Below are 15732 nucleotides of genomic sequence, written 5' to 3' on the forward strand. Positions count from 1 at the left end.
CTCCAGGGCCAGCCCAGCATCGGGGGGGGGGGGGGGGGGGGAGGGGAGCGGGGGGGGCGGAGCCTCTCCCGGCCCGGCCCTGCCAGACCCCGCCCCCGCGACCCCGCCTGCCGCGTCTCACCAGGTCCCGGGGGTTACTGGGGCTCTGTCCGGTCTCGGGGTCCCAGCGGCTCCTCTGGAAGGGTAGGACCACGTCCCCGCGCTGGTCGGGGTCGAACACCGGGTCCCCGGGCGGGATGTGGATGTTGAGGAACTCGGCTGGGCAGCCAGGTGTCTCCACGCTCACCAGGTCGGACAGCACGTGGTAGCCTGTCCGCAATGGGGGCGTGCTAGGGCCAGCTGAGGGCCTGGCACTCTCCTTTTTGTATCAGGTATTCAGCCCTCCCCTACTCCCCTTGAAGCATCAAAAGACTCCTCAGATTTTGGGGGCAAGTCCAAGTCTTGACCTCCTCCACCCTTCCCAATCCTTTGTTACACCTTGGTCCAGACTGTTTTCATTGCCAGTTTGGTCTTCTCCTTGGTAACTGGGAGGTGCCTGCTGAGTGTGCCTAGGCAATTGGGCTGGGAACACCTGCTTCAACATGCAGCTGGGAGCAGCCTGCCCAGAGGGCCTGCCAGTCTCACTGTGAGGCTAGATACCGGGAATCAAATGTAGCCCCCCCCTTCCCACCCCCTGGAGGGCTAGCAGGAGCCAGGCATTCCTGCTGGGTACCAACAACCCACAGACACGGGTCAGACCACCCATTCTAGCGCCCCATTTTGACATCCACCCCCCCTCCCCAGACCTTTTGCCAAAGGCAAAAGACTGAGACTGCCCTGACACTGTCCTAGGAGCCACAGGGGCAAAGAGTGAGAACAGGGTCCCACCAAGAGTCCCTACCAGATTATTTTTGTGCTCCTGCCTCCATCTGTACTCCCAACAACAGCTCAACGTGGGGCAAATTTATACCTCCACCACCAGACTTTCTCCCTCTAGTTTTTCTTCCCCAGAAAAAGAAATACAAGACATAGCTTTCTCCACTTAAGAAAAATCATTTTAGGCCCTAGACATCTTGTGATTTACGACTACTTGCCCAAAGCATATTCTTTACTTATCTTTGCAGGATTTAAACCCCTTGGAGCACTCAGATACCAGAACAATTAAAGGCAGAGAACTGATGTCAACCTTTGCGGCCCTTTTGTTTTTCATCAATTAAGACCTGAACTCTGTCTCCCTGAGATGACTTTTGCCTAAATTCTAGGCTGAATTCCCCACTGTACAAGTGCCTTTGTGAATCTGTATGTACCCTTAGCTTAAAACTTCCCAGTTTTGTTGTCTGGGAAGACATTGCTTTGGGAAATAACCCCTACGTTCTCCTTTACTTTTTCCAAGTAAAACTCTTCCCTTTCCTATTCTTGGCTTGGTTGTGTCTTTTGGCTCAAAACCCACCAAAAGCCGAATTCAGTTTCACGTAACGTCACCTCCCCCCTCCATCTCTCACCCCCATCTCTGAGACCCTCCATCACTTCTCTCTCTCACTCCCTGACTCCCCGCTCAGACACAGACGTGTCCAGCTGACCCTACTGGCCTCCCTCCCCCAGAGGTTGAGGCCCTCACCAAAGAATACTCCCAGCACTGTTCGGTTTCGCAGGGAGGCCTGCCCTGCAGGGCCCCTCATGGCAGTGTTGCTAAGGTCTCTGGGGTTGGGCAGGTGGGGTTCTCTCAAGGGCTGGTACACACCATCTGCATAGCTGGCTGGGACTAGGCGCTGCAGCCGAGAGCCTGCAGTAGGAGAGGTAGAGAGACAAGGATAAATCCTCAGTGGGGCTTGCTTACCTCCTCTCTCCCAGGATTCCCTCCATACCACAGGGAACCCATGAGCCTTTGCTGGTACCTGCCATCCCTTGCCCCTTAGTACCACCCTGACCGAAGGGCTGTCTCCACTTGGCCCTCACCTACCTTTGCTGCCCCATCTGTGCTCCATGAGGTTGTTGTACCACCCATCAAATCGCTGCACCTCCCAGGAAATGGGGTTCTGGGCTCCTGTGTGAGAACAGAGGGAAGGGGCAGCTGGGGAAGTCTGTGCATGGGAGGACAGGCAGGCATGCAGGACATGGGTCTTGGGAGGCTGGCAAGGGGAGCAGCAGAAGTTGGACCCCCAGCACAGTGTAGAAGGTAGGGTGCAGAGGAAAGAACCCAGGACAGAGTGCTATCCAAACTCAAGTTCAGTCTTTAAGCTGCTCGTGGGGGAAACATGGCAGGGAGCACCTAAGGCAGTATAGTGGGCGGCAGTGTGTGCTGACAACCTCAGAGAGCAAGATGAAGCTGGAGAACGGTGGCAATGTGGAAGGGGATGCAGGAGCCTTCTACTGCTCTCACACCTCAGCTCCCAGAGGGACACTGCAGGACAGAAACCATTCCCAGCCCTAAGATATCATATGGAGCAAGAGCCAGCCACACCCTAAAAGCCAACCACTCTTCCATCCAGGGAAGGAGAAGTCATTCTATGACCAAGCCCTGGGTAGGGGCAATGTGGAGAGGGGCTTGGCCCTCTCCTGCTGAGCAGAGCCCAGGGCAAGGGTGCGGGCCCTGGGGCTGTGGCTCTGGGACCTGTTGCTACTCTGGTCTCTTTCCCAGTTTCTGGGGTGGGATCAGGAACTGCCTGGTCATGGGATAACCTTGCCTCTTCTGAGGCAACATGTTCCTCCTATAATTCCTCTTATTGACCCTATTGTACTTTCCAAAAACTAGGATCTGGGACGGAGCCCTCAGTTGTTGAGGGAAGAGTTCAAACAGTGGGGACAGAGGGAAGGGTCTAGAATTAGAGGTGGACCTAGAGGTCCTTCTGGTCAGTGGATCAGATAACCAGATTCCTTTCCCCAAACTAGGAGGCTACAGGGCTAAGGTTCCCTCTCTGCTCACTTCAGAGAACAGAACAGAGAAAGGGAACAAAGAGAAAGAGAAACAGAAGAAAAGGACCCTCATCAGCCATCAAGGGACCCATTCCTCTGACTGTCCTTCCATTCACACCAAGGATAAGATCTCAGAGCTATGCCTTACACTCCTGTGTGCATGTGCATGCCCGCGCATGCATACTCAGTCACCAGGAGGTCAGAGAGGCAAAATGACTCAGACCCTGATATTTGAGCAAAGAATCCAAGTAAGGATCCAGGACTTGGGGCAGGAACTAGGGGAGCCACATACACATGATCTCTAAAATAAGATGAACTGGTAGCAGAACAAGAAGAGGGTCTTTGGGGGAAGGGTGTAAAGGAGAATGCCTCCTGGGAATAAGTGGCAATAGCTGGGTAGAAAAGGAAAATCCAAGGTCAAGGCAAAGAGAGGCCAGGAAGGAATGGGAATGTGAGCAGCTCCTTCATGGGAGAAGCTGCAGGGGTCTACCACCTCCAGTCAGAGTAGATCATTCCACAGATTTTCTGTGCTTCCTTTTCTTGTCCCTTTTCTTATCCTGCCACACCTGATAGGGCTGATAAGGGGCTTGCTCTTTTTAACTTAACTTGTAGCACCTTAAGCCCGCTTCCCTTCTCAGAGACCCAGACTTCACAAAATGGCCTCAGAGTCTAGCAAGAGACTGTCCAAAACTGATGGTAACAAGATGAAATCTAATGGACCATACAGAGGCAATAGTTGTTTGTTGTTGTTTTCATATTGTTTTAAAACACTGGTGACTTTCCTTCATCTTTGGGTCCAATCTGACCACAAAATCCTTTATTGTCTTATGTGCCTAATCAGTCTTTTCCCATTTGGGATCAGGGGTCCTTACTTTATGAAGAAAGAGAGAAGAGAGAGGAGAGAGAAAGGGCCTCCAGACTGTAAGGAATGAAATAGGAAATGCTGACACAGCAGGGTTCCTCTGTTCCTAGCTACACTTCTCCAATCTATACTCACCCATGGATGTCCATGACCCAATCAGGAGTGTCCATGCCAGAGCCAGGCAGAGGCCCATGATGAAAGTGATAATAGCGCTTAGGTGTTAGGACACCCTAAAATGGAGACCCTAGGAAAAGAGAACAGGGAGAATGGGTCCCAGAAATTCAGGAGAGTCAGGCCAGGGCCTCTGCAGGCCTCTGTGAATCTAAGTGTGAGCTGGGCCAACACCACAGTGGGGAACAAAGAGCAAGAGACTCACTCGCCCCCAAGAGTCTTTCACTCATTCAACAAACACTTGGCACGCATCCACTATTTTTTAGGCGTTTAGATCTAGGAACTGGAAATTAAGTGATGAACAAAGCAGACAGAAATCTCTGCCTCCTTGGACTTACCTTCTAAGATTAACTGAAAACCTTGTTTTGGCCCAGCTTCCCAGTGTGTGTGTTCCTTGGACAGAGCCTTGCTTGAGGGCCAGGACACTGAGCTGCTGCTACAGTGTGGTTTTAGGCAGGTCACTTCTCTGGTCTGGACCTTGATTTCCTCTTCCAGCTATGGGAGTAAACATGCCTGAACTGTCCACCTCCTAGCATGGTTGCCAGAATCAGACATGAGATTGAGGTTGAATTCAAAGCAAGAAAAGCGACAGGTGTTATGTAAATGTGATATAGAGAGAGGGTGGGCTGGAGCTTGGCTCTTCTAGGCAGACTCAAAGAATGCAGCACCAGGTGCTCCTGTGTTTGGTGCCAGCTTTCCTCTCTCTCTCCCTCTCTCCAGGCTAACAACTCAATCACCCAGGGACAACAGGGAAATGGGGCAGCAGGGGATTCAGACTGGGACTCCTGAGTGGCACAGGGAGTGCCTAAGGCAAATGAAGACCTTCTAAGGCAGCATATAGACACTGGGGGTGGGGTGGGGCTGGGGAACTATCTAATGGAAGAAAGTGGGAGTTCAGAGAAAGCCTTATCTCAGACTAAACTCTCAGGACTCCTGAACATGTTGTCTAGGAGGAGCCCTGGAGGGTGATCTCATCCCAACTTGCCAACTCCCATGAAACAAATGGAAAACCCTAGGCCCTGTCATAACTCAAAAGCTCAGCATTCCACCCACTCCATCTGAGACTGCCCAGATGGTGGTCTTTGAGAGTTTGTGAAGAGCAGGGCCCTGAATGGTTGAAGCCGTTAAGGATGTTGGAGTGGCCACAGTGGTCCTTCCCTGATCTAGGATGCCCTGCCCCTTCCCCCCTACCACTTTGTCTTGTCTTTAGGATCCGGGCCCCAGACACCAATGTACCACTCAACCCATAAAAGCATGCAGTGAGCTTTCAGGCCAGGCTGTGGGGATAACCTGAAGAGGAATGTGGGCATGCTTAACAATCACTCCTTGTGGGTGGGTAGCCTGTGATTTATATAGCAATATTGGTTCAGTAACTTCCTAACAACCTTGAGTGGAAGGCATAACCTTATGACAGAGCAGTGAAGCCCCAGGCAGTGGCAGAACCAGGGAGAGAACACAGGCCTACCTTGTTCTTAACCCACATGGCTACTTTTCCAGTCTGAAGTCCTAGAATGGGGACCCTGGGGTGGGGGAAATAGGAGCCAAGGCCATAGGGATGCCAATCTGGTCCCAAGGGAGGGCTGAAGGGGAAGCCTGGACTCTAAAAGCCCAAAGCTCCCTTCCTGGCGTAATGTGCTGGTGCCGGGGAGAGTTCCAGAGAGATCCCCTAGGCCCAAGCAAATTAGGCCACCCAACATTCAAGGTTCTCTAAGAATCAAAAACTTGGGGTGGGGTGTGTGAGGATAGGCCCGAACGGGTTCCCTTTCAGCCTCAGGCTAATAACGGAGGCGCAGGGGGGCCAGGGCTAGAATTCCCCTTCCCTCCAAAAGCGTAGCGGAGCTGGGGCACACTCCGCTGCAGCCACGCCGGTGGCTCTCCCTCCCTCCCGAGCGCCTGGGCCCGTGGGCCTGAGAAACCCTCCTCGGTCTGACCTGTGGCCGCGGCGTCCCTCGACCCCAAAGTGCGGACTGGCTCGCCGCGAGGCCCGCGACGCCCGCTCCCGGCCGGCTCCCTCCGCAGCTCTACGCGGGGAGGGCGGGCGGGGCCGGGGGTGAAGAGGGGCAGGCGCGGCCCAGTTCTAGGGCGGGGCGGGGCGAAGTGGGGCGGGAGGCCAGCCGGCGCGCCCGCGACCGGCAGAGGTGCTCCGAGAGGCCCGAAGCGCCAGGTGAGACGGCGCGGGCTCGCGGGGCTCAGGTGGGGGAGCTGTCCCGTCCGTGGCGACGGCTCGGCTAGTGCGGCTACGGGGACAGAGAAAGGGGCAAGTCTGCTGGGGCTGGGGGGTGGGGAGAAGACCTTGGGGGGGGGGCAGGGGAGGCGCTCCCCGAAACTCTCCATATCGTCGGATCTGGGCTCCAAGACCAAGAGGATCGGTGAACGCCCGCAGAGCAGGCCAGGCGTCCGAGCAAGGCATTCGTCCTAAGACCCTGAGAGTGTCTGTGGCAACCATCCCCTGGGGTTCCTCGTGAGCTCTCGGGGTCTCAAGCCCTCCAGCCTCGCCCGCGCCCCACCGGTCTCCAGACTGCATCTCTAGGTTTGTGCCGGAGCTGCCCGGGAGTTCTGGGCAGGGGGCAGGAGGAGGAAGGCCGGAGGGGTGGCTGCGCAGGGGACGGCTCTTGTGCACGGTCCCTCCTCTGTCCCAGACCGAGGGCGGGGGGCAGCGCCTCTGATCCTCGGGTGCGGTCTGAGAAGGTCGAGAGCGACTTGGAGTGGCGGGCGGGGAAGCACCCCAAACCCGGTTTGTCCGGTCATAGCCTGGTCCTTAAGTGAATTAGGAGAAGAGGAAGGTTGGAAGCGAGCCCCGCCAAAAGAAAGGGAGCGCATTCGGTGATAGAACGTCTGGACCTCGTTCCCGCCCCCAGGAGCGCTGCTTGTGAGGTTCCACAGGGAGGAAGCGAGCGGCGCGGGCTGCCACGCACGCACTGTGTGGAAGGGGCGAAGGTAGGAAGACAGTGGTCCGGGTGTGAATGGCGGGGATGATGAGGCTGCTGGGGTCGGTGTGGTCGGGATGGGTTTTGAAGGGGGCCTTGGAGTGCTGCCCCCATCCAGGCCCCTAGGGGCGCACTTCCAGTGCCCCCCTCCCCCCGCGAGTTCAGATCAAGTGGGAGTTACTCAAAGAGAAAGCTTGGTAAGAAGTTAAGAGGAGAAAAGAAAAACCTCGGAAGACCATATATGCCACAAGGTTTACAGACATGGAATCCTTATCTCGGCCTGCCTGGAGCCTGGATAGTTTATTTGCATGATTCAGCGTCCCTGGGCTCCTTACTTACTTCAGCTCTCAACCCACTTCTCAGATCTTCTGTTTCTCCACTTAATTCTTTCCTTAGTGCAACAACATACGCATGCCCACACACCTTCCTGAAGAGAAGAGGCTGGGACAGGAGTTTCTGACAGTTCTCACCAGCCAGAGCTGTCAACTTTAATGGGATCAACCCCAACCAAAGAAACAAAATAATCACATTCTAGTAGCTGTGTATCACCAGTCAGCACTCTTGGCAACTCCAGCCATGTCACCCATTCCTTCCTGGAGAATGATAGTATTTCCGAGTTCCAGAAAATGTGGGATGTGGGGAGAGGGAGACTGTAATAGAGGCCACAGAGTACTAAGGAAGTACGTAAGAACTTTGAATGCTGAAGACCAGCTGTATCAGGCTGGATTTTCTTAAAGATTTGTAACTTTATTTCTTATCCACCCCTTTTATAACACACACAGGAACCCCGCTTCAACCTGGGATTGGTAAAGATTGGGTAACGTCTGAAATACAACTGAGCATTAGAAATGCTTCAGTAATTTAAGGGAGTTCAGAAAGGGGGAAAAAGTGTCCCTCACTTCTCTAGGCTGGGTGAGAAAGGAGGACCCCAGAGTGTGGGGATTGGCCCACCCCATTGAGAAAGCACCTGTTTTGTCACAGGGGCCTCTGATTGAGGGTTTGTGTACCTAGTTCTCTATGTTACTGAGCAGTACTTTCTTCTTGTGTCTGTATTTCTGTTTACATGAAATTGTAGGTGTATGTCTGACTGTATCTTGCACTTATTTGTATTAAGGTACATTGTGTATATATACGAGTCATGGTGGTGAGCTAGGGGAAAGGGAGTGAAGACTGAAAAAGAGATTTTTCTCAGATTGGAAGAAATTCTACTGTCAGACCCTCCTTGGCTTGCCAAGGAGGAAGATGTTCCAGAGGAAAATTATAAGCTTTGTAGGAAAAGCAGGATTGCTGGGTATAGGGACTTTTCATTTAGTCCCACCACTTCATGCAGGAGGCTTGTTAGCTTAATTATTAAAACCAATTTAGGATCAGGGTCATCCAAAATTAGCTTTAGATTAGGCAATGGAGATTAAGGAAAACCTAATTCCTTAAATTAAACAAAAAGAATTTTATTTACTGTCTTTTTGCTTTAGTCATCTTTGATAAATATTTTGGTGAATTGGAAATAAGTTAACATTGTCCTTCTGTACTTAAGATACAGAGAGACTTTTGTTAGTGTTTCTTTGAAGCACCACGTTAATGGAGGTGAGCCATTCTTGTAAAGTATTTTATAAACTCCCACTAAAATATATGCAGGAATAATGCTGATATGTAACGCTAACCAAAGTACATTATACTATTATTATTTGCTTATATTGCAGTTATTTGTTTTTGAAATTTCAGCATATAACATGTATTCATAGTATTAGCAAACTTGCTTTATCTTCCCACCTTACTAACCAAGATATTCTACATTTTACAGCCTTTTTAAAAACATAAAGCCTTCCATCACAATTGTAATGGCTTTAGTCTAGGTGTCATAAAGAATAAATTCTTAGACCAATAAGTAAAATAAATATCACTATCACATATTCACAATTCATAGTTACTTAGCTTTAGCTAGAGTTGAAACATATGTTTCAGATTCAATTAAACGTGAACATTCATGCTTTGGACTCCAACTACTAGAAGAGGCTTTCTGAAAATTTTGTGAAAGCACTACAGATTGACAGGGTTGGTCAAATCCCTTCCTGCCCAATCCTTAGGCCTATATTGGTGACACTCAATTAACATTGAATGAGAATAGAATACTCTATAGGGCACAGAGGGAGCATAGCTCCCTCTTGTGTGTGAAATAGAGGATGCCACCTACAGAGAGGAAGTCACTCATTCACATATATTCATTCATTCAACCCACAAGCTGATTAGTATATGCTACATGCAGGGGATGCAAAGATGGAGATTAGAAGCTAATAGGGAGACTGATGTTCAAACAATTACAATCCAATGTGATTATTGTGATCGTGGAGGTATATTCAAAATGCAATCAGAACATTAGAGGTAGGAACATCTACACTGGCCCAATGGTGTCAAAGAAAATTTCACAGAGGAGGTAACATGAGCTGAGACTTGAAGGGTGAAAAGGAGTTTGCTAAGGAGTAAGAGCATTCCAGGCAGAGGAAATAGCATATACAAAGGCAAGAAGAGTTAAAAGAGTATGTCAGATTCAGGGAGAGGCCAATAATTCAGTATTGCTAGAGGTTAGGCTGGGCCACAGATGGAGGTGCAATGGTAGATGAGATCCGATCATAAAGGATTTTGTATGTGATTGTGAGATTAGGTTTTACCTAGAGCAAAGAAATAAAATGTTTATATTTCCTTGTTAGAAAACAATGTTCTGGCACCAGGCAAGATAGAATGAGACTGAACTAGGGCAGTAGGGAAGGAAATTCATGGATGGTTTCAAGAAATGTTTAGGAGATAAGATGGTCCATCTTTCCGGCTTATTTTATTAATAACAGTGGTGATGTCACCAAAGAGACAAAGAAAACAGAATAAAAAGCAGAGCAGAGACAGTGAATTCAGTTTGGGACCTGTTAAATCTGAGGCATCCATGGGGAAGCCAAGTGAAAATGTCAATGGGACAATTGGCTCAGGTAAGAGGTCTGTCTGGAGACATAGATTTGAGAAGCATCGGCCATGGGAATAGATGAGTTTGCCTACGGAATCATGAAGAGTACTAGAAGAAAAGAGCCAAGGCAGAATCCTGGGAAGCAGAAACATTTCAGAGAGAGGAAGGACTAGCAAAGGAGCCACAAAAGTCATGGCCAAAGGCAGGAGACCCAGGAGAACATGCTGTCATGGAGATTCAAGGAGGACACGTTTGAAGAAAGGGGAAACAGTCTACAATGCCAAATACCACAGAGAGGTTAAGAAAGATGAGATGTGGAAACTTCCCTTTGGATTTAGCATGTGATAACCTAATGGAGAAGATGGGAATGGAGAGAAGCCAGATTGCAATGGGTTGAGAAAATAAAGCAGTGGAGACACCAGCATAGACTATTCTTCCCAAAAGCCTGGCTATGAAAGGGGGAGAGTGAGATAAGACAGTAGCTGGAGGGGACTGAGAAGTTCAAGGGAGAGGGTCCCTTCTCTTTGTGTTCTTAAGATGGGAGAAATTTAAGCATATCTTTGAGAGAAGGAGCCAGCAGAGAAAGAGAAGCTGACAAGTTGTGTAGAGAATGGGGGATGACTAGGGAAAGGTGGTTGTGAAGGCAGGCAAGGATTGGAGTGAGAGCTCAGGAGAAAAGGAGATACCCATTCCCCTGCAATGGAAGAATTGAAGAGTTAAGAAAAAAGCAAAACTTCATGGGAAAACTGAGGCTCAGAGCTTATGTGACTTGTCCAAAAGACAGGATTAAAACTGTCTCTCTGTCTTTTTGCCTGACACTATGCTACCTGCCCCCAGAGATAGCATAGGAGGTGGCCAGCCTAGAAAGAGAGTGAAAGGCTGGGAGCCACAAGGTATTATAGAAGAATCACAGAATTTAGAACTAGAGGGGACATGGAGATCATCATATCCAATTGCAGATGAGGAAACCAAGGATCAATGAGGTTGTCATTTGCCTGCCTAATGTTTTAAAATAAGTGAAGAACTGGTTCCAGCCCAGGGTTCTCTCCAACAAGGATTGGATAAGGAGATAAATGGAGTAGTCAGATGTCCTCTCTTTCCCAATCTTGTAGCTTCTATCTATTCATGTCACTCTGTTTCAGGTATTATTCTTAGCACTTTACACATGCAATCTTGTCTCACACTCACAATGACCCTGTGAGGTAAACACTGTCATCCTTACTTTTAATAAAACCAAGTATCTATAGGGGTCAAGTAACTTGCAAGAGGCAGATACAGAATTCAAACACAGAGCTGCTTAACTTCAAACTTATTCTTTCACTATATCACTTAATAAGACACTACCTAGCCAGACTATAAATAATGGAGCCTCCTGGGAAAACCAAGGCCCCAGTACAGATCGCACACAGGGAAATGAGCAGAGGTGGGATCATTGATTGTAAAATAAGGTGAGCTAAGTTGATTTCAATTATTTTAGAGTTTCCAGAGGAGGAGTCAGGGTGCTTGAGAAAGCTAGACAGACCAGTGTGGGCAGTGCCAGGACCGGGAATCAGCCCTCTGATGATATCATTGGATTATATATTTAGCAAAGCTGTCTGGCCTTTGTTCCTTTGGAGACTGAGAAGGAAAGCCAATCTTTTTGTAATCTGTACCAACTTTCACCCTTATGCATTTGCTTGATAGCTATATAGTAAATATAGTTCTTTTTATATCCTGTGATCTGTCTGATTAGGCTGGAGGCCTGAGAGAGATAAAAGAGAATTATATTTCTTAAGACAGTCCCAGCGGAAGCAGAGAAGCCTCGAGGGTGGTTGTGGCACTGATTTAGGGGACCTAAGGGTTAGGAAAGGAGCATGGGGCAACAGAGATGGATTGCCAAGACCCTCAGACCCTCACAGCCAAAACACAGGGAGATGGATGGCAGAGGAGCAATGGAAAGACAGTAGCAGTAGAATCTGGTGAGCTCCAGAGATGAGGGAACTGGTCTGGTTTATTCTTAGCTGTATCTTCAGCACCAAGAATAGTACCTGGCTCATAGACATAAACATCTATTGTCCTACAGCATACGCCTCCCTGTCACAGCCCCATCAAAATGGCTGCTTTTGGACACACATTCCCCTTCTATACTGGCCTCAAGCCAATCTTCCCAATGGACACCACCTTGGCCGTCATCATTGCCATCTTTCTGACTGCACTGGTCACCTTCATCATCATCCTACCTGGCATTCGGGGCAAGATGGTGAGAAACAAACCCAGCCCTGGAGACCCCAGCCCCAGAGAGACCTTGGCCTCAAGGTGAGGGGGCCAGACTCTCTGACTACAACCAGACTCAGGAAAGAGACTCCAGTCCTGAAAAAGTGTCACCCACACCCCAGGAGGGAGCTCCCTACTCATTGATTCAACACATAATTTGTTGAGAACCTATTACGTGGCAGACACTTTGATCTCAATTGACCAAATGACCTCAGTTTTAGAACCCCTGCCCCACACACCCAAGTCTGGAAAGAGGAAGGGTGGATTTGGAAGGAGGGTGTTCCTTCCTAAACCCACCCACCCTGTGACTCAGAGGGTGTTCTGGCTGCTGCGGGTGGTCACCAGCTTATTCATCGGGGCCGTGATCCTAGGTGAGTATAATTCTGGGCAACTGCCTCTGTGCCATCTAGTTTGCCTCACAGCCAACCTCCCCTCTCCTTGTTGCCTTACAGCAACTTCTGACTCCGGGGGGGTGGGAGGGGCATAAGCAGAGTGTGATCAAGGAAGTCTTGGATTCTGACCCCTTTATTCATCTTGGGCAAACATATTATTGTCAAGCTAACCATGAGCTAGACCCTGAGCTAGTTAATAGATAAACAATTATGCACAAAAGAGACCTAGACCCCTTGGAGCTCTCCTTCTGACTCTAACCCAGTAATGCCCAGATTTTCCTGAGTTCCTGTATGTCCAACTCTCCAACTCCAGCTGTGAATTTCAGTTCTGAGTGGTTCGTGGGCCAGGTCAGCACCAACACATCATACAAAGCCTTCAGTTCCAAATGGATCAGTGCTGACGTTGGGCTGCAGGTTGGGCTGGGAGGAGTCAACATTACACTTACAGGTCAGTGATGGTTCTTACCTGTGAGGGAGAAGATTCTGCTGTGTCTTTGGAATCTAATCTGGTGTGGTCTAAAGTTCTACAGGATGGAGGGATGGTAGGAAGGGAAATTTCCAGAGATCAATAACAGCTTCTGTACACCTGCCCAATGTGATGAGCCCCTACCCAGGCTTGAATTCCTCCTGAGCACACCTGCCCCATTCCCCCAGGGATCCCAGTGCAGCAGTTGAATGAGACCATCAGTTACAATGAGGAGTTCACATGGCGCCTGGGTGAAAACTATGCTGAGGAATATGCAAAGGCACTGGAGAAGGGGCTGCCGGACCCTGTGCTCTACCTGGCTGAGAAGTTCACCCCGAACAGCCCATGTGGACTGCATGGCCAGTACCGCCTGGCAGGACACTACACCTCAGCCACGCTCTGGTGAGTGTGGGATAGAGGCCAGCCTAGACCCAGGGATGGTGTTTCTATCCATCTTTCCTCCACTTGTGTGGAAATTCCTAGTGGGACAGGCTGGCACCAGCCCCACAGTGCTTGGTTGGGAAACCTATAGGCAGAAAACTGTGTCTCGCATCTCTGGGATATTCTTGGGTGCCTGAGCCTCCATGTGGGCCCTTCCAAATAGAAGTGTCTAGGCCAACCTTCACTAGGTCCTTGTTTCTCCAGGGTGGCATTCCTCTGCTGGCTGCTGGCCAATGTGATGCTGTCCATGCCCGTGCTGGTCTATGGTGGCCACATGCTGCTAGCCACAGGCATCTTCCAGCTGTTGGGACTGCTCTTCTTCTCCACGGCCACATCACTCACACCACCCTGTCCCCTGCGCCTGGGCACTGCTACGCTGCACACTCACCACGGGCCTGCCTTCTGGATCACATTGACCACAGGTGAAGTCCAGCCCTGAAGACAGACACAGGGCTTAGGGCCAGGGAGGGAGGGCCAGGGACCACAATATTGGTGGGGGTTGAGGGTCTGCCTCTGGGGGCCAAGATGCCTTTCCTCCCTTTAAAACCCCATCCCTCTTACATCACTCATCGGGGCTTTTTCTCCTCAGTTCCACTACCCATCCCCATAGATGCCTACTCCCTGTGTCTTCAGTCTCTGTCATGTTCCTCATCTCCTAACTCTCCCTTCACCCAACTCTTTCCCAAATCTTCCAATCTTCTGTCCATGCCCGCTTCCCCCAAACACTCTTCTCTATGTCCCCCATTCCTAGAACCCTTCTCTTTCCTGCTTCACATGGCTTTAAATTGTCTTACAGGTCTTTCTCCTCTCCTGTTCTCTCATGCCCCTTCTCATGCCTTTTCCTCTGTGCCCTGCCCTTCCCCCAGGGTTCTCTATTTTCAGAGTTCTCTCTCTCTTTCTTCTGACATGTAATTCAAAGAGCACTGGACTTAGAGTCAAAGCTCAGAAAAATAGAGCCACACCAGCCATATGACCCTAAGCTAGTCACTTCTCTGAATCCCAGTTGCTCTGAAACAGGGATGCCAGCATTGTCTGAGAGTTGTTCTGATGCTCTTGCAAGAGTTCCTTGGGAGGGTATTACTATCACCAAGGCAGGACACCTATTGTCTCATCCCCAGGACTGCTTTGTGTGCTGCTGGGCCTGGCCATGGCAGTGGCCCACAGGATGCATCCCCAAAGGCTGAAGGCTTTCTTCACCCAGAGTTCAGGAGAGGATCCTGCACTGGAATGGAATCCTGAAGAAGGGGGACTCCTGAGCCCTCGCTACCGGTCCACAGCCGAGAGTCCCGAGCCCCAGGACATTCCCCTGTCAGAGGCTTCCTCTGAGGCATGCTGTAAGGAGGAGCATCCCAGAGAGCCTGACTGTACCCTATAAGGCTCTTCTCCCTGGTGGCCACCCGGACTTCCGGTCTGGGTCCAGATCTCATTGGAGCCTCATAAACCACCAGAAATGACTGCAGGTTGGGTTGCTTCAGCCCCCCAGCTCCAATCTATAGGTGGAGAAGGAAAAAGAGGCTTTTCCTTTTAAAAAACAAAACAAAAAGCCCTAATATGCTAAACAGAAATTGGAGCCACCCATAAACCCTGTCTCCATGGTAAGACCAAGCAAGTGCTGCCTGTTTATGCACAGCAACCCTGCCTTCCCTTGATGCCTTGGCTCTTTGAGGTGCCATTTATTGAAACTCAGCTTCATCTACATAGTGTGTGTGTGTGTGTGTGTGTGTGTGTGTGTGTGTTGGGGAGGTTATAGTGTGATACCTGTATGGTCCCTCTTATCCCTCTTGTTTCCCTTTTTCTGGGTCCCTTTTGTTCTTCTTTTACTTCCCCAACTTGTGTGATCTCTTGGTACAATGAAAGTCCTGGGCCAGAGAAGAAACCAAACTTCTTGTCCCAGGATATCAACCACATGTGCTACATTATCTTTAAGCTTCACTTCTCAAATCTGCCAAATAAGATTGTAGGTCTTGCCAAGGACCTAAAAAATAATCCCAGGATTTATTTTTATGCCTTGCCGACATCTACTTTAGTTAGCCCTCAGATACCACCTCGTAGTGAATAAACTGGAGTTAGTAAATTACCTCAAAAATGCCATTCCCTCCAGGTCCACTCACCTGGGCCAGTGAAGGGGAAACCCACTGGGCCAATGGGATAGTGACCTGCCTGGTCACTGCTACCGACCATCCACCTGGGGCAGTTCAGGAAGATACTGGTTCTGGTGAGTTCCCCTTTGGGCTCACTAGAGGGCGCCTCTCTCCCAGAGCCTCGTGGCAAGGCAGAGAGAATGGACTTGGCTGCTTCCAGCCCAGGTAGTCCGCTGAGGGCTCATATTCCCTAAGTCTGGGAAAGCCATGAAATGTAATGGAAACAATTAAAAAAAA

The 15732-nt window shown here is 50.0% G+C and overlaps 2 protein-coding genes across 9 annotated transcripts in view; one reads left to right on the plus strand and one right to left on the minus strand.

Annotated features, from left to right (window-relative positions):
• Nucleotides 1-5935, minus strand: part of DUOX1 (dual oxidase 1) — a 34743-nt gene extending 28808 nt beyond the window's left edge. For all 6 annotated transcript variants that reach the window (XM_045449865.1, XM_045449862.1, XM_045449863.1 and 3 more), the window contains exons 1-6: nt 5857-5935; nt 4264-4420; nt 3890-3998; nt 1940-2023; nt 1598-1762; nt 122-309 (exon numbers count right to left, since the gene is read on the minus strand). In XM_045449865.1, coding sequence (XP_045305821.1) covers nt 122-309; nt 1598-1762; nt 1940-2023; nt 3890-3947 — 495 coding nt within the window. In that variant the 5' untranslated portion in view covers nt 3948-3998; nt 4264-4420; nt 5857-5935. The remainder of the gene's footprint in view (nt 1-121; nt 310-1597; nt 1763-1939; nt 2024-3889; nt 3999-4263; nt 4421-5856) is intronic.
• Nucleotides 5936-6243: 308 nt separating this feature from the next.
• Nucleotides 6244-14953, plus strand: DUOXA1 (dual oxidase maturation factor 1). Of its 3 annotated transcripts, XM_045449877.1 has the most exons (8): nt 6244-6455; nt 6784-6862; nt 11865-12041; nt 12369-12426; nt 12761-12895; nt 13102-13315; nt 13559-13776; nt 14473-14953. In XM_045449877.1, exons 3-8 carry the CDS (start codon nt 11895-11897, stop codon nt 14727-14729), a joined length of 1029 nt encoding a protein of 342 aa, XP_045305833.1. In that variant the 5' UTR covers nt 6244-6455; nt 6784-6862; nt 11865-11894; the 3' UTR covers nt 14730-14953. The 3 variants fall into 3 exon arrangements, with proteins under 3 accessions (XP_045305833.1, XP_045305835.1, XP_045305834.1); XM_045449879.1 differs by lacking the exon at nt 6784-6862; XM_045449878.1 differs by lacking the exons at nt 6244-6455; nt 6784-6862 and having other exon boundaries at nt 8424-12041.
• Nucleotides 14954-15732: the final 779 nt, after the last annotated feature.

The sequence above is a fragment of the Leopardus geoffroyi genome, chromosome B3 (genome assembly GCF_018350155.1).
Source record: "Leopardus geoffroyi isolate Oge1 chromosome B3, O.geoffroyi_Oge1_pat1.0, whole genome shotgun sequence".
NCBI lineage: Eukaryota > Metazoa > Chordata > Mammalia > Carnivora > Felidae > Leopardus > Leopardus geoffroyi.